Source organism: Glycine soja, chromosome 14, assembly GCF_004193775.1.
Source record: "Glycine soja cultivar W05 chromosome 14, ASM419377v2, whole genome shotgun sequence".
NCBI classification, from domain to species: domain Eukaryota; kingdom Viridiplantae; phylum Streptophyta; class Magnoliopsida; order Fabales; family Fabaceae; genus Glycine; species Glycine soja.
Genome location: NC_041015.1, coordinates 7,765,628 through 7,785,010, shown reverse-complemented (window position 1 = coordinate 7,785,010; position 19,383 = coordinate 7,765,628). Strand labels below are relative to the sequence as shown.

Here is a 19,383-nt window from a genome sequence, read left to right as displayed (position 1 = left end):
TGAATAAAAGTTAATATTTATTTAATTAATACCAAATTTTATTTTACAGAGAAATTCATTTAATCATTTTATTTTTATTTTATTTTCTTGCTAGAAGTGTTTATGAATAAACTTATTTAAATATATTCTTAAAAGTCATATTAATAATAAATTGTATCAATTATTTTACACAGTTAATATATGACTATTAAACTTAAACAATTTTCTTATTTGTTAAAAAAAATATATTTTCACTTCAAATTTCTTTTTAAAGGAATAAAGCCTTTACTTCCTGCTCACGTGACTCACGGGTACTAACATTTTGAATTTTAGTTAAATCTTAAATTACAAATGATATCCCCCCTATACTCTCGGCCTGGTTAAGCTTGAGAATCGGATATTCTAAGTATTGAATTTTCGTAATGGGATGCTGGTAGCAATTTATGGAGTTTCGGCCATTTTTTGGGCCTATAGGTGGGCCTGATTACTTAGAGCTCTTGGGTTAATTATTGGGTTTTCGTTGGGCTATGATATGGCACTTACTTCTTCCACCTCACAAATTGCTTCTTCCACCTAAACCAGAATGTAAAAATTTACATTCTAGAAAGACTAAATTCCAGAATAGGTGTTCCCGAAGCTTAAAAGGATGCAAGAAGAAAAATTGAAGGTGCAGGAAGCATTTCATATGCGAGCTTCTGACAGATAAGGTTAACTTCAAAGGTTGGTGTGGCATATCTGAACCATTAAAGAAAAAAACAAAGTGTGAACCGTCACAAGAAAAGAAAAAAAAAAAAACACAGACGAATCAGAAGAGAGAAGAAAAAACTGGAAAGAAGCCCAATCATGGGTTGGACAGGAGTGTATTTTGAAAAAGAAAAAAAAAACTGTAGAAGAGTAAGAATCTGAGGGTAAATAAATATGAGATTTCTATTAGAATAATGCTTATTGGTAGATAGGTATTAAACACATACACATCGCTTTATTTGGTTACGACTGATTTTATCTCATTTCTTTGGCATATTGATGATATTTGAATTTTTTTATTATCTCAAATATAAAGTGATGTGACTCTACAAAATGTGTTACAAACATGCATTATTCTTTGTATTAAGAGGCATTCATACTTTTACTTTAATCCTTTTTTTTTCGTCCTTTCCTGAAACACTCATCATGTACTGAAGCACACCAAAGACATTAATACACCAAAAAATAAACCAAACTTATGAGCTTAGAAGCTAAGATGGATTTTGTTAATAAGGTAAAACGTGATTTTAGAGCTAATTATATATTTTTTTCTTCTATATTTCACTAAAGGCAAATGTGTATTTGTTCAAGTCAAGAGAAAATAAATGAAAGGAGAGAGGTTCTACCTATGAGAAAAAAATAAATCAAGAAAAAAGCAAATAATTATGACTCACGCAAAACTATAAATTTAGAATATTCTCCCCGTTCTTCAATCAGTTCAATGACCTTCGATTCTTCGTTTCTTTTCTACTGTTTACTTCACGGAATAAAATCTTTTCAGGAAAGACATACATAACTATTATTTATTCGTATATTTAATTATTAAGTTGTGTAAATTTAGTTTTAATAATATATCTGAAGAGTTAAAGTACTATAAACTATATGATGACTTATTGACTTATTAAAAATATATAAATTATGTGATAATTTCACAAATAAATAAGAAATATAAATGCAAATAAGAGTGTTATCATAAACTTGTAAATAAAAAATATATACACACGAGACTCGAGTGATCAAATTATATTAATATATCTTTTATCAATTATTACAATATTTAATAACTTTCATTTAAATAATATTTTTTTAAAATTCATATTTGAATAATATTTTTTCAAGATTCTTATTTACATTGAAATTTCTTTCCACTTATTATATTATATGTACAAAATTTTGTACATACAATGTATACATCAACATTGATATAATATATATTTATAAAATTAATGAATTATGAATAATTTAATTATCTTTTTTTTATTGTTATTTAATTTTAATAAAATTTGATATATAAAATCAAATAATACAAACTTAATTTAACCATTGGATTGACAAAATTTACCTTTTATGTGAAGTTATTGATTATTGATGGCATAATGCTATAATTTGATTCCTCCTTTTATATATATATATATATATATATATATATATATATATATATATATATATATGTTTTAAAAATTAAATTCAAAATATTAATTTAATAAACAATTATTTTTCCCTTATTTTTATTCAATTCTAAATTTTTTAGATATTTTTCCCGATTGTTATCGGATTAAGTTAGTTTATAAATCTCTTGTTACCATTCATTTTACCATTTGCCAACAATTACTTAAAAATTTCTTCAAATGCCCACTAACTACGGAAGTTTGGAGGAATTAATTTTTTTCAAAACAAAATTGAAGGATTCTTTTTTCTCTCTTGAAAAGAGAGTATCTCTTCTGATAGCGATGAAGCCAATGGTAGTCTACACAAAGAATGAGAATAAGAATATATCCAAAACCTACGATTAGCACATGTTAGACATATTTGCCCGCTGAGTGCTACGATTCCTGTGAATGTCCCATAATTAATTAAGTTTAGAAACATTGCTTTGGGAAAACACCACCTGTCACGAAACCACACGAGAAAATCAAAGTGTCTAATACCCTGTGGGTTTTACTGTGTATTTGATTACACGATGTACAATCGATGTTAAGTTTAATATTGATTTTAGATATATTTTAATATCACATTAAAAAAACAAATCAAAATTAATTCTGAATGAAATAACTTTTATCTTAAATTTAAAATTTTATACTAAATTATATTATTAACTTGATTTTATCATAAAAATATTTAAATATTCATTAAATAACTTAAAAATTAATTTTCTCAATAAAAGATAGTCTCCACAATCAAACCATTTATTCAGGCATTTGGGTGAATCCCCCTAAATTGATTGGTCTCGCGCGCATGACATGACCACTCAAAAACGTCCACTTTAAGCAAACATTGCCTGCATTGTTAATTATTTATTTTCACTATGGTAATACTCACATTAAACAAATACTTACTTTAAAAAGAGTCTGCAACATACGAGTAATTGCGTTTGCATGCCAATACATATATGCCATGCAATAGAAAAACAATTTGAAACTAAAATAAAAAGCCCTTGAAAGAATGAGAGGGCAATTATGGATGATGGCTGAGCTCAGACAGTGACATGCTAGCCTGCTAGTGTTACGCATACCATAACCATAAAGAAAAAAAAAATGCTACATACGCATTCTCCCTCACTTTTTCTTTTTATTTTTATTATTAGTTCCAATTTATTGAATTAATAATAAAAAGAAAGCTTACCAAACAATGTTTTTTTCTATTAAAGCTTACGTAACTATGTTTTTATGTTAAAACTTACGAAACAAGGTAAGTAAAACCTACGAAACTATGCTATTTTGTTTAATAGATAGTATAATTGGACAAAATTTAAGTGTGTTTAAATTTATGTTGTATCATCTAAAATAACATTAAAATATTAGCCAATGTGATTTTAAATAAACATTTACATATTTAATATTACTTGAAGTGACGTTTGCAACTCGTGTATATCCATATTTTTTCATTAAATTAGAAAAAAAATACAGAAACTTCACAAGTAGCTTCACTGTTTACGAGTTTTCAAACCCACCCTTAATTTTATCTTGAAATTTTTTATATTAAGTTTTACAACTAACGTAACATTATATTTTTAAGAATAAAAACATTTAAGTATAAATTACTTTACTTTAAAATCAATTTTAATGTAAACACTCATTCTAATTCATGCACACAAAATATTAATAATGATGCAAGTAATAACAATTTATATCCCTTAACTTAATTAAGTAATTTAAGATTTTAATTTTGAGTAACTATTAAATATGAAATAAATTATATTAAAAAATATTTATCTTTGATAAAAATAAGTTATTATTTCTAACAGACATCAATTTATACTAATACCATGATAAAAAAAGATACACTTCCTTATTTTTTTTTTCTACAAACAAATTGTTCCTTATAACTTTGCATGTTTCAATGAATTTCAATTATTAATAAATAAAAAGTTTAAATATATTTTTTGTCTCTATAATTTAATATTTTTTTTAATTTTGTCCTTATATTTTTTTTTAATTTTAATCTTTATAAAAAGTGTTAGCTTTATTTTTTTTAAAAGAGAGAGAGGAAAAACATATTTAAATCTAAATAAAATATTAAAAAGAGAGTATTAGGATCTGTGTCATTCATTCACATTTTTTCAAAGGGGAAAAAACAGCTATGGCAAAAGGGACCCGGAAGTTGAAGAGAAGAAGTTGCTCATATTTAGGTGACAAACAGTGGATTACTGGGTCCTGTGTGTAGCAGAAATGGCCATAAGAAGCAAAACTTGGCTCCTTTACATATCCGACAAGCAAGGTCAGGACAAGGAAATAAAGAAAAAGCACAAGAGCCAAAATCTGAATACATAGGCCATAGAAATTGGACTTGGAGTGACCCTTATTTTGGGGACTGAAAGCGAGAAAGAAAAAAAAATCAGAGGCGCGAGAGAAAAATACTTCTCGTGAAACACACAGAATATATTAAAGCAAAAGCATGTAGTTGTAAGAAAAAAGTCCTCTCGTAACATGTGCCCCCCTTGTTTCCAGTGTGTGCATTATGAAACACAGTAGTAATCTATTTTTATACCAGTAAAGTTTAACAATTATTTATACACGTTACAAAAAGATAACAGTTTCAGATATGACATGTTAAGCGTGATGAAATTGTTACAAATAGCATTATACTTATCTGGTAGTCACAAGTGGTTGAAGACTTAGTACGAACTCTTAAAAAAAGAAATGCTTATAATTCAATCTGTACAGTAAATTTTTAAATGATTTCTACTCAGAGCTTCAGAATGTCATTCAATAGATATCAATACTGACTTCTTATTCTATCACATTTATTAATAAAAAAAGAAATTGTTATAATAAAAAAAGTTGTTGTGAAAATAATGTTCCTCTCCTGAAAACACTGCATCACCTTTTCCCTTCAAACAAAGCCTATTAGCTTTTTTCTCTCATCTCAGATCTCCAAGTGCCCTTTGCTTTCCTTTAATTCCTCCAACTTTTTCAACCTGCACTGCACCCAATATATGTATGCATCAGTGTTACCACGCTCTCCTCTCCTCTGAAGCCACCAAAACATGCACTTTCACCAGTGCTCTCTTGTTGGGGGGTTGAAGAGGTTCATGGTTTTTGTTCTGCTCACATTCATAGTCTGTGGTGAAAAAGAAGAGCCTTCAGTTGTTGTTGATCAGCACTACCAGCCACACAATATGACAGAGAAACAAGAAAAGCCGAATCAACACCTCAATCCACGTTACCCTTTTGGTGTTTACTTCTCACAGAAGAGAAAGGTTCCCAATGCATCAGATCCTCTCCACAACCGTTGAGTCATGTGTTGTTTAGTTATTTATTGAGTGAGTCAAGGTTTAAAAAATGAGCAGATTAAGATTGAGGTTTGAGGTTGGTTTTATTGTGTAGAGGTACTTTAAGCAAATTAAAATTTTTCCATGCATTTTGTCTACTATGATTGGATGTTATGGGGGGAAGAAATGAAGAGTGCTGTTTGCTTCTGAAAAAAAAAAAACGCCAATGCTTAGTGCTTAGTACTACTTAGCTTGTTCTTCAGTTAGCACTTTTTTTTTTCTTTTCTTTCATATGTTGTATTGCAATCTATACAGGATATGTAAATTTTGAACATATAGTAATGTTTACAGTGCCTTTTTTTTTTCTTCTTTGGTGAGTGTCCTTTCTTTTGTTCTTTCACGATTTTGTATTTCTCTCTTTTTTCTTTAGCATCGATTCCAAATTTCTTTTCTAACTTGACAAGAAGCACGGATAGAAAATTCTTGTCTGACTGGTGTCGGGGTCCCTAGTGTGAGATATTCTTAAAACGTTATACAATACCATTAGCACGCGTTTTGTTTTTTTACTTGTTTAATTTTGGTCGAAATAATATTAAATATATATATATATATATCATACAAGTTTAATATTTATTAGCCTTTTGTTGTGTTATTAATGGATAGTGATAAAGGCCAACCTTTTTTGTATCTTTTGAATGTTTTAGGAGATCATTTATATTATTATGTTTCCTTAAATTTTGAATGATACTTTAGTCTCATATCATACCGTGGGGTAACCAACAATAGTAGTTTAGTTGCCGAAACTAAAGTGAACAGCAAAGAATAAGAAGAGTGAAAAGATTGAATGATAGGAAGAGAGGGAAAGGGAAAGAAAAGTACTCAATAAGAATATTGTTTTGCTTGCTTTATTGAATTCATTGCATACATGGACATTATAAACAGTGCTAATAGTGTAGCTAACATTCAAGTACTCAACCATTCCAACAGAATTGCTTCTACTCTGACTATACAGTAACCATGATAATCATATAGGAGAGGGGTTTTGTAAGTGCATCATCCCTTTGGTCCATATACTAGAAATATGACAAATTTCTGGATGCTGTTGAAAGAATTGGTGGAATTCTCTATATTTTTTTGTCCATATATGTAGAATTGGATTATGTCAACATAATAGTACTATGATTATGGCAGTGTATGGTTGCCATTAGTGTTTGGACATTGAGTTCCTTAGTGTGTGTTTGAATTCTAATTTGGAACAAACTTATAACGCGCCACATTCCCCTATAACAGAGAAGCCACTGTCTATTTGGATATAAGTCATAAGTGCCTAAGTATTTCTATGAAAAACTCTCAAAAACACTTCTATTTTGTATCCAAAAAGACATTTGTAGCTTCTAAAAATCATGTATTTGTCTCACTTAGTAAACACAAAATCAAACATGCACTTAAGCATAGTCTGAACTCAAATCATCTCAACTGTTTATATTGATTTGAAACTCAGCTTCAACCTTTAAGGCTTGATCTAATAACCACAGATAGCCTTTTTTACCACCATGAAATGGTGGTTCTAGTTCTAAAAAAATATACCGGATCTACATGTATATATCTCCTGTTATCTAGATCAGTTGCCCACTCTGCATCACAGAATGTCTAAAGATAGAAACTAGGACTTGGTGTAATAAGATGAAGTCATAGCCTGTGGTGGCAATTTTAATATCTGAAATACCATAATGTGTTGTAGTCCACTGTTATGGATAAATTTCAGGTCTTGTGATTGTAGTGCTTTGTTGTGGCTCGATGCGGGTCTCTATGCCTTTGGTTATGATTCCAACAACAAAATCTAGAACATAGGTGGAACCCATAGAATTTGTTTCAATGATGAGTGAGAGATCGCACTTGGTGATGACAAAACATAACTTATGTAATATGAGAGTGAGTGATAATTCCTACAATTTGAGTTGTTTGAGCATGATTGTTTAATGATGTGTTTCTATCCTTATTTTCATGTATTATGTTTTTGAGATTCAATGGCTACATTTATGTTAGTTTTTTGGTGTCAATGCATGCTTTTAAAGGTTTATTAGAGTCCTGAATGGTTAAGGATCCAAGAAAGAAACAATGGTGTGATTACAAGCTCAAAAGGCCTACTTTTCAACCCTTGTTATAACACGACATATATTGCATTTCGAGGCATAAATACTAAATTCACAATTGCGTGTTTCACTCAAAGAAATAAGGCATGCTGCAACATAAACACATGCCTATCTTTGGCGCCCATTGACCCAGACTTGTTTTTGTTAATTTGTAGCTATGTTGCTACCTAGAGGACGTTTTCTACAGAGTAAAAGGGCAATTCTTAAAGGAAAAGCTAATTGGAGTCATATCATGCAAAGAAGGTCCAGTTTCTAAAATAATTCACGCGCGTAAGAGCAATCTATAAGCATTACTTCTTCGGTTTTAAATATATTTTTCTCGTTTTGTTATGAAACTCTATTGGTTATGTTTACGTTGACCATTCATAGCTAAACTTTTGAGCATATTTATTTGGGTATTCTTTCATTCTAATTAAACAATAAACACTAGCATCTCTATAAGCCTGTAAAGATTCAAACGATCAAGTATGGTTCTTGATGGGTATTTCATACTCTTCCTAGGTGTTTTCAGGGGGGATTAGTCAATGCTTATTTTATATTAAGAGATTTTTTTTTTAAAAAAAGCCAAGAACACATTTTATATTATGAAATTATAAATCAAAGAGATTTGAAGGTTTAAAGTTTTGAATCATTTCTCTCTGTTAATATTCCAGAACATGGACTACCCTCTTTACTCTTTAGCAAGATTTTTGTTGCCTAAAAAATTAAGGCTCTCAATGTGTTAATTTTGCTCTGATTCAAAGAGTTAAGTTTTCAATTTTTAATTCAAATTCTAGTTTCTAATACACTTTTTGTTAATTTTGCTCTAAATTCAAAGGTATAATATGAATATAAAAACATAAATAAATAAAATTGGACTGATGTATAGTTTTTTTTCCAATCGACTAAATAAAGGTTGATCATATCTTAACCTTTGCAAGTCAGCCGCATCAGGAAAACTAAAATTTGGGCAACAATTTGTTGGGCCAACGATTTTTTTCAACAATTTTAGCTCACAAGTGGTAGTAACTAGTAGCATAGATTAACATTTTGCTTGTGCAGCAGAACTAGCAGAGCAAGACAATACTATTTGATGATTCTTAGTTTTTCGAGAGAAAGGAGACCATTCACTATGAGATCTCCCAGTCAAATGATAACTAACCCATTCTAAATCACACTAAGGATATTGCGATGAATCACAATCAACATGCAACAAATTCCTTCTCTAGGTTTGTTTGACCTTTCAAACAATGTACAACACATAGGGTAATGTTCCAATTTTCCTGTTTCGGATGTTGCATAAACAAACTGACCAAGTTTATGCACACAAATAATAAAAGTTTTGTAATAATGTTTTACATCTAGAGAGAGAGAGAGAGAGAGAGAGAGAGTACCTTCGACCAAATGTAGGTGATGATGTTGGTCCATTGGAAAACAAACATGCTTGGCTTCCAAATGATCATACTTTAGATAGGATATGGATATCCAATGCACATTTATGTTGTCACAAGAAAATGTCAATAAAGTTACAAACCACCTGAATATCCAAAAAATATTTCAACAAAACACTCCAAGATCTTTCATATAAAACCATGTATTCAAGCGTAATTGGAAGGCTTTGATGACTACATTGTTATTTCCCAAAATCATAAGATCATCCACGTAAACCAACACATGAAATTATACATTTTCACACCGTAGAGGAAAGAATGAATGCTATCGTTTGAGTGCGTCATTTAATGTTCCTATATATAAAAGGAAACCTTCTACTGCAACAAGTTGAAGGTAAAAGTTCAGTTTAAGATGCTAACAGAAGTTATATGTTCCAAATACAGTTAACAGCATTATTTTTCCGTAAACACTTATTACTCGACCTTTTGACAAAGTATTTTAAAAAACCAAAAATAGGTTGTAATTAACGGAACTAATTGTCTTCTTTTTAATATTTGTGAGATATTGACAAGCTCACAATTAAAAATATGCTCTTTTATGTATCACCAACATTGGTGATATATCACCAAGGTTATCCTTTCAAACCACTAGCAAACAAAATGTTTAATAAAGTATTATGCATGGAATTTTTCAACCTGCATGTTGCACAATCAAAGTCATGGATTATATATATATATATATATATATGAAAGGGAAGATTCTGCGAGTCAATCGATCTGAACTGTAGCAGTTTCTCAATATTCCCATATATGCATGCCAATTGATTTTGTGATCAGTTGGGATACGACGGATAAGACCTCATTTTGTTCCATCTGCAGCTGTATTCTTTTCTTTTATATAATCAATCAACTATACCTGCCCTGCTCTTTCCTTTATGTCGCCCAGCCAGCAAATAAGCTTCCAAACTCCAAGCAAATAATACAAAATGAGAATGATATTCTTATTTTTATTCATAAGAGACAAAGATTTATATATTATAATAATTCATGCATTATTGAACCAATTAAGTTATAGAACTCCTTGGTTGAGAATGATTTTTTATTACTCAGGAAATTGGAAAAGATTAATTATCTTTGTTGATCTTTATTTTTTTCCCAATAACATGAGTTTAATTTTAAATTTAAATTTCAAATATTAGAAGATATTAGGAGTTTATGATTCTGTATTATTTACAATTATATTGTTATGTCTACAAATAAGGGATGTATCAGTTATATTATATGCTCTTTACATAGAGATGCTTCAATAAAATAATAGATACGGCATATTATTTTTCTTCTTCTTATAAACCCCAAAAAATAATAAATTGATATCTAGAGCTCTCATCCAAGGGATATGTGAGATCGAGTGAGTCAATCCAAAATACCTAAAACACAAACACATACCATAATGAATCGAGAAGTTTCATCCATTCCAATTTCACTTTCATTGTTTGATGACAAACATTATTACCTCTGGGCTGTTAGAATGGAAGCCTATCTTGATGTTTGTGATCTATGAGAAGCCGTTGAAGATGTGTATGAAGTTCCACCCCTACTCGATAATCCAATGGTTGCTCAAATAAAAAATCACAAAGAGAGAAAATAGAGAAAGTCAAAGGCAAGAGCAACCTTAGCTTATTAGGAGCAGTATCATCCACTATGTTGATAAGAATAATGGCGCTCAAACCACCCAATGAGATTTGGGAGTTTTTGTAGCAAAGGTATGGTGGAAATGAAAAGGTGAAAGAGATGCAAGTGTTGAACTTGATTTGAGAATTTGAGATGCAAAGAATGAAGAAATTAGAAACAATTAAGGAACACTCACTCTGACAAGCATCTTGACATAGTTAACAATGTAAGGCTCCTTGGTATTGATTTTTCAAATGATAAAATTGTTCAAAAAATTCTATTCATAGTACCTAAAAAATTTGAAGCCACAATTGCATCTCTTGAGAACTCAAGGGATTTATCAAGCATGACTCTAGTAGGATTGGTGAAAATTGGTGAATGCACTATGTTAGAAAGTGGATTTTTTATGAGCTTAACTCAACCCTACAAAATCGACTTGTAAGTTGAGGATTACTTTTCACTTATATAGTTTATCTCGGCACTATTCTTATTCGATGTGAGACTTTAACATGCTTCATTTTTCTCATGACTACTTATCATGTGAAACTTTCAACGCATCCCTCTATCTAGGTGTGACCACACACTACAAACACAAGAACAAAGAAGACTTATAAGACAAGAAGGATATGTAGAGGGAGTTTTCCAACCCAAGAACTACAAAGGCAACAAACAACCAAAATAGCAACACACACGTTTCTCCACCTATCCATACTAGAAAAAAAAAGTCATTCACATAACAAGTGTTGGTGGAGGCTAGATGCTAAATGTCACAAATGTGGTTAGTTGGGACATGTAGATCAAATTTACAAGTCTAAACCACAAGAGGCAAAGGTGATCACATAGGGATAAGAAAATGAACAACTTTTTGTTGCAACATGCTTTGCTACAAGCAATTGTTCCAACGATTCATGATTAATAGACCGTGACTACACAAACCATAAGAAAGAGAGAAAAAAAGAAAAATCAATTTTAGCTTGTTGACAATCTATTGTTAGATTTAAAAATCAATTATTGTATTTTGACATTTAATTATTATTTTTTGAAAATTAATTATGTGTTTTTGACTGTTTAAAACTACCGCCAATAAACACGTGAAATCGCGACTAATCTTTGTGACTATATTATCAACTACAATAATAAAATTATTTTTAATATGAAACATTTTTCTATTCAATATTGTGCGATTTTTTAAAAAAAAGTGTACAACTTTTTTTTATTTCTTTCCTCAATTTGACTCAGCCAGACACGTCATTTCTTTGCCTAAAACACACAACACCATTTCCTATTTTTCCTTTATTTCCTATGTTTAGACCAATAGGTTTCCTTTAGAATGAGTTAGTGAGAAACGAAATATGGTAAGGATAAATGAAAATTGAGAGGAGAAATACATAGAAAATAAGAGTGATTTTTTTAAGGAGAAAATAAGGATGTTTGATTTAATAATAAAAAAAAAGTCACGGCATTAAACATGATATGCAACTATCATTATCATGAGAAAAAAGTGTTCAATTTTTTTTTATTTTCACATATTTCTCTTATGTCAAACACACTTTTTTCTTTATACACTTTTTATTCCTTTTTTTCTTCTTTTTACCTACCAAAAGTTAAAGAATTTATTATCTCATTTGAGAGATAGGTTATGATGGATAAGTAAATTTTCTTATGTGTGATATAAATTAAAAAAATAACTTTTAAATTAATCTTATTTTATGATATTAGAGTACATCTTTCACATCTTACTATTATTTTTCTTCTTTTCTCTCATTAAGCTGTCATTAGTCACCCACCGTTGATGAAGACAATTTTCGACAATGGTCCACCCTCCGCACCACAGTCTAAAATAATAATCATAAGACTCTCAACATATGAAATCATAACCAACTTTAAAGAAACAATTGTTCTCTCGGGCATTTGGTCAAACACCTTCCCCGCATCCCAAATCTTCTTACAACACCCGTAAAAGTTAATCAAGTTGTTTCCAATGTAAACATCAGAGTCCAAACCACACTTAATAGCCTATGCGTGCACCTGTTTCCCTTCCGAAAGTGCAGAAGCCGTAGCACAAAACTTGATAAGGAAAGAGAAGGTGAGTTTGTTGGGCATGGCATCGCGTTCTCGTATTTTATGAAACACCGAGAAGGCTTGGAGGGGGGAACTGCTAGCCGCGTAGCCTCAGATGAGAATGTTCCACAAAATGGGTGATGGGGCGGCAACGTGGTGGGCAAGTGCGCCTGGGTGGCGAAGGTTCTTGGAGGGAGAGAGGGAGAAAAAGTAGATTAGTTAGGAGATGATGTCGGTGTGGTCCATGGAACCACACAAGCTCAGGAGAGAGAGGCATTGCTGCTTCTTCGAGGGGGACTATGTGTTCGGTGTAAGGAGTCGAAGAACCATGAAGATTTGTAAGTGTCGGAAATCGTCAACAAGTAGCTTAGTTTCTAGATTTTTCGAGACAGCGGTGCGGAGGGTGCATGCTTGTCAGAAATAGTCTCTGGTGGGGGTAAGCGGTGTGATAAAGTAGTGGGAGAGAAGAAATAAGATAATGATAAGGTGTGAAGAGTGTACCCTAATCTAATGAAATGAGATGAATTTTTTATACCACATGCACGAAAATTTACTTCAGCGCAGTAGGCAACACCTTCATTTCAAATTGTGTTGTTTCACTCCTTTTTGTTGTCTTATTTGTGTCAATCACAACTTAAAAAGTATCATATATTCAAGTCCTTAGTATTCAAGTAATGATACTTCTATGAAAGATTGCTTAATTATATAATTAATCTTTTAATTATAATTAAAAATTCAATTGAGTTTTTTAATTATTAAAAAATTTAATCAAATTCTCTAATTATTAAAATATATATATTTTTACGCAAATAAACTCAATGTAAATCAATTATTGTAAATATAACTCGTAAAAATATCTAGTTACCTAATTTCTGTTTATCAAACTAATTTTAAGTCCAAAAGAATATAATTATAATGTCCTAAATCATTAAAGAATTTAATTAAATTTTTTAATATTTGAGAGATTTTATTCAACTTTTAATTATAATTAAGGGCTAATTATATAATTTAGTCAAAGATTAAATCCTTATCCTCGTTCAAAAAATAGACAGGGAATATCCAAAAAGAAAAAAAAAAGTATATCAATTGATTGAATTAAAAAAAAACAGAGAGAAAAAGAAAATATGATTTTAAATGATAAAAAGGTTAAGCCTCCCACCCATAGATTTTCTTCCTTGGAAGGCAACACATCCCACTGGTCACGTGTTGGTCCAAACATCCTTCTCCTTCTTTTTATTTTCCGCACTTTAAAAACCACTATTCCACAACACACACCACACAAATCTCCTTCCTCGTAACAATGTCCGACACGGAAACCACGCTCGAGCAACCCTCCACTCCGCCGCAGCCCGACCCCTCCGCCGCCGTATCCTTCAGCATATGGCCCCCCACTCAGCGCACCCGCGACGCCGTCGTCAACCGCTTGATCGAGACCCTTTCCGCCCCCTCCGTCCTCTCCAAGCGCTACGGCACTCTCTCCTCCGACGAATCCTCCTCCGCCGCCCGCCAGATCGAGGACGAGGCCTTCTCCGCTGCCTCCTCTTCCGACGGCATTGAGACCCTCCAGGTCTACTCCAAGGAGATCAGCAAGCGCATGCTCGACACCGTTAAGGCCAGAGCTGCGCCGATTCCCTCCGCCGAAGAGGGCGTCGCCGCCTCCGTCTCCGACTAATTGTGTGTTCTGCGATGATGTAGAGTTACTTTCTCTTGTGTGCGTGTAGGTTTTTGTTGCATCCAATTGTGGTAATAATATTAATCCATCAATTTCATTCTCATCATGTAGTGTTTGCGTGTTGAGTTTTATAAATTGAGCTTCTCAGATTTTGTGCGCGATTGAAACTATATTTATCTCAGGTTAGTAATAGTTACATAGTGATGTTGGTTTCTCTCTTATGTGCCGATTAAGTTTTATTCTGTTTCGGTGGTGGTAGCCTTTTAGAATTTAGATACCTCACGAATTAGGAGAAAAATGTAGATTGATTGAATCATTATTCTGAACCTGTTCATATTTTCAAGACTGTTTCCTTGAAGGTTAGAAGTTTACTTGGCTGGATTTCCTGAGTGGTGATCAGAAGAATTTAATTTTGATACAGTCATTTTGTCAACGGTCAACCAATTAGATACCACCCTAAATATGACTTACTTTTAAAATAATTATCATAGAATTTAATGATATGGCAATTCAGGATCGGTTGACAGTGTAAAGAAGAGTGTATTCTTATTGAATATTTATGTTTATGCTTTCTACTTTCAGGTGATGTTGTGAGTGTATCCGTGATAATATTTAATTCCATGGGCAGATGAACTTACTGATTAGCCGCTATTTGAAATGTTCTGATTTATTTGCCGTTTGTTTGAATCAAACCATGTGCCAAGATTCCAACCAATGGTGCTTCTTTTGTTCTGCAAGCACGTTAGAGTTTATTGTGTTAATCATTTGTGTTATTTAATTGCAACTATTTCTCCCTTCGATTCTGGCTGATTAACATCCCATTTAACTTTGTTTTGTTGTTTCTGTAAGTTGTGATCTGCAACTTCTTACCTATGTAGCAATCTTGAACTGACATATGCATGTCTGACTACAAGTTGTCTTCTTATTTTCTTATACCTTGTAAGTCTACAATCATATACGCCTGGTTGGATCATAATCCTTCTCCTGTTGAGAGATTTTAGTTTCCATGTTGAAGATGATCAAAGTGACAGGGCAGTGTTAGCCCGTATTCACAACAACACTTTGATTAATATATCATTAGGGTATTTTTGTGTGATTAAGGAAGGTAGCATAGACCATTGAGTGGTTGATATTGGTAAAGGCATCCCACTTTTTGAATTTTTTGTCATGGAGTTTTGGTGACAGTCTGGGTGGAGAATAGAAAAAAAAAGTAAAAAATATATAAACGAGAGGATCATAACTCATAAATGTAAAGTGTCAGGGCAAATTTGGACTAGTACGTGACCCAAGTTGAAATTCGCTTGTAGACATAGTATTTGCTTGTGATCGCATTTGGAGCCTGTAGATTGAGTAGAATTGTAAGCAATTGTGAATTGTGATTGTCATCATCATGATCTGAGCGATTTGGAAGTTAGAAGAGTCTTTATTGTAGAGAAAAACAGGTATCTTCAAATTTTGTCATTTATATTGATCTTGATTTTCTGGCTGAATTGCTGAAATATTATCAATTGGACGAGAACCAGCTTCACCGTCTGAACTTGGTAGTGTAGACGCCAATGTGTGGTTTGTTATATGTAAGTAACACAATTGAGTGCTATGGTCAGGTTGGAACTACCCCTCCATTTGGATTGATGGAAAGAAAATGGGAGAGGAAAGAAAAATTTTAAATTTAAATTGAGAAGAAAATGAGAGGACAGAAAATTTTAAAACTTTGTCTCTACAAGTCAACTTATCTCAAACAAAAGAAAATGCATTGATATTCCTGTTTTATTTCCTCTCTGTTTTCTTCCCTTCAATCCAAACTTACTATACAAGTCACTGGTAAATTGGTAATGGGTCTGGTTGTGGGTGTTTTATCAACACACACAACAGAACTCAACCCACATTTATTTTCTGTAAAAGTTGTTTTCCCCTTACTTTTGTGCATGCCATTTAAGATTGAGTACTGGTAATGTGGTTAAAAATATGTTTGAAGAAAATGATGAAGCACCTTATGGGCCATTGTAATGAGAAATTGGTGGACTATCGTGATAAGAATTTCTGGTTATGTCGAGAGCTGAGAATGTTCTCAAAGAAAATAGAGATCATAAATTGAGGAAAAGCACAACCATTGTAATAAGAAATGGTGGTTATGTGAAGAAAATAGAAATGAGAAATATAAAGCATATATGGAGCAATTGTAAATTGATATTGATGAATCACTTGGAAGACGAGTTTTTTTTTAAAAGAAATAATTATCACATTAAGTAAATAATTACAGCAATTCAAATGTTACTTGCAATGACGTTTAACTGAAATTAGCTTGCATAACTTAATATTTATGTTACCTTAGTCTATTTGACGCATATTAGAGTTCTTTATCAATTTTTAGTACATTTGGGACTTACATTGGCTTTAGTGGGGACTTGTGTATAATGATCTTTAGTGGGGCTTTAGTTCATTTCTATTTTGACATTTATTTTAACATGTATATATCTGTTTATGTATCCATAGTGTTTTTTCTTTTCTCTTTCCTCAAAAGCAAGGTTTTTCTTGGTACATATATAAATCCACGGGTTTAAATCATTTTAACTTGAATAAAAAAAATCCTTTAACTCAGCATATCAACGAAATGAGTATATTGGATTAAAGAATTTCTTAAATTTCACTCCTTTTTTCGAAAAGCAAATGTCTCTCAACCTAACCTATGAGTATTAGTCAATACTCGAGACATTTAATTTAATGCATCATGCATTATTGCTAGGGGTGAGTATATAGATCATGGTTCGAGAATCGGTCTGCGTGACTCAACCAACCCGTGCAAGGTTTATATCCACCAAGTTTAGTTTGATTACTCATGGTTTGAAAAAATTACTGGCTAAACGGGTTTAATTTGAGACCAACTCACTTATACTCATTTTTTTCTTAAAAAAAAAACAATTAAAGTTCTTCTAGTTATTTTACCGTTTTAGAAGATGATTTTATTTTGGACTGGCTTTGAAATCATTTAAACTATGAGTTGAATGCATATTTGTTGAAAATGTAAAATTATTTTACATTATTATTCAATCACAAATCACTATTTGAATTATTTTAAGATAATTATTTTAAAAAATCAACAAATTTATCATGCATAATGAATTATGAATTGATGATTATATAAAAAAAATTATACTGTCAATTTACAACCCTTTTTTTCTACTAAACTATTCCATAACTTAAATTATGTAAAAGTTAAAAAAGGAAAAATACAAAGTATGGATTCGTTAAACCATTAAGCAAATTGACGTAGATTGGACCAAACCAATCTGGCATGAGAGATTTGAATCTTGCACCTCTCATATCGAATCATGCGTCTCCCAAAATTTTAAAATTCTTAAATTATCCTTTTCATATTATATGTTTTCAAAATAAGTGTTTCATAACAGTAAAAATCATTTTCGGAATAAGTGTTCTATAATAGTAAAAAATAGCTTTCATTTTTTGGAATAGATGTTCCATAGCAGTCAAAAGTAACTTCTGCCTTCCGAAATAGGTGTTCCATAAAATTAAAAAATAAATTCTGAAATAGGTGTTCCATAACATTAAAAAATAGCTTTTAGAATAGGTGTCCCATAATAGTAAAAAATAACTTCCAAAATGTCTGTTCCATAACAGTAAAAAATAATGGTTGAAAATAAAAAATGCTTTATGTATTCCAAAAAACCTATTATGAAACTCAATCCATGTTCTAGAATGTCCATTCCATAAGGTTATTAGATAGCTTTTGGAATCGTGTCTCCAAAATAATGGTTGGAAATAAAAAAAATTCAAGAATTATCGTTCCAGAAGACAAAACACCATGTTTTGGATTGCATTCTTACCTTCAATGGCGACACACAAAGGAAGGAGGAGGGGGGAGGACGTTTTGTGGTGTCATGACTCATGAGGAGGAGGTTGCAAGATTGTCGTGAAGAGGTGAAGACGTGGGAGAAAAAGTTGTCATCACGGGCGAAGAAGGTGTCGTTGCGGGAGTAGTTCGCACCAATAGGAAGGTGTTAGGGTTGGGGAAAGGTAGTTTGGTATTTTCAAATAGAAATCGGGGAGAGGAGGTGTAGGATAAATATGGGAGTGCAAGATTCAAATCCCCTATCATACTAATTAAATCACCAATCACGTTCCATTACGAAATTCATATTCGTACCATTTAGCATTTCTCCCTAGTGAACTGCCATAGCGTTCGCTCTTGGGCTGCCTGTTTTATATGGCCTTTGCTTTTTTTTTTTTTTTCTGGGCTTTCAATGCTATGCATTGGTTGACAGAAAAAAGAGAGTATTTCTTTTACCAATATGAACAATGCATATTGGACAATTAGTGTCCAGTATATTTGATTAAAAACTAATTATATTAAAAAAATTCAATTATTTTCATATTTTAATATAATAAAATTTTATTTTTTTAGTTTATGAAATTTTAAACTCACTATATGAATGAATAGCTACATGAGTATTACTAGGTGGAGAGAAACATGAAAGTCTCATAGCCTTTCCTTCCTATCCTTATGTTCTTGGTATTCAACAATGTTTTAAAGAGCTCATCAATTAATAATGGCATTGATTTATTGTTCATTAATTAGTTTAATCCTAATGTCTCTATATATAAAGTACTAGTAAAGTAACTTAAAATCATAAAACTTAAGTCAAGTGAAATTTTGAATAGAATAATTTCTCTACTCTGCATGTGTTACAGGTCTGCAACTCAAGAACTTGTTTTGAGGACCAGGGCCTCCATGAGGAAGAAGAAGAAGAAGAGTAAAGGAAGTGCTTCTATATTTCTCATTGCTCTTGCTTTATTTACAAGGTTATTTATAATGCTTCCTAATAACTGAATTTGTCCTTTAGCTTGCAAGAATATTACAAATAACAGAGTTTGTTATCTTTGTCCCCTATTGACAGACAAAGCTTATTCTAGCAAGATTATACTACCCGCATGGCCACGCTGCTCATACGAAATCCTTAAAGTATGAAGATTTCGTAATTTTTCTTTTGGGCTTGTTTACTTCTT

General features: G+C 31.6%; 1 protein-coding gene across 1 annotated transcript; it reads left to right on the top strand.

Annotated features, from left to right (window-relative positions):
* The first annotated feature begins 13,887 nt into the window (after positions 1–13,887).
* On the top strand, positions 13,888–14,580 carry LOC114383682 (MFP1 attachment factor 1-like). Its single transcript, XM_028343407.1, has one exon. The coding sequence runs from the start codon at positions 13,990–13,992 to the stop codon at positions 14,359–14,361; it is 372 nt and encodes a 123-aa protein (XP_028199208.1). The 5' UTR covers positions 13,888–13,989; the 3' UTR covers positions 14,362–14,580.
* Positions 14,581–19,383: the final 4,803 nt, after the last annotated feature.

Bases quoted from the DNA above. Each gene is read 5' to 3' on its own strand.
- LOC114383682 (XM_028343407.1), top strand. From the start codon at position 13,990: ATGTCCGACACGGAAACCACGCTCGAGCAACCCTCCACTCCGCCGCAG.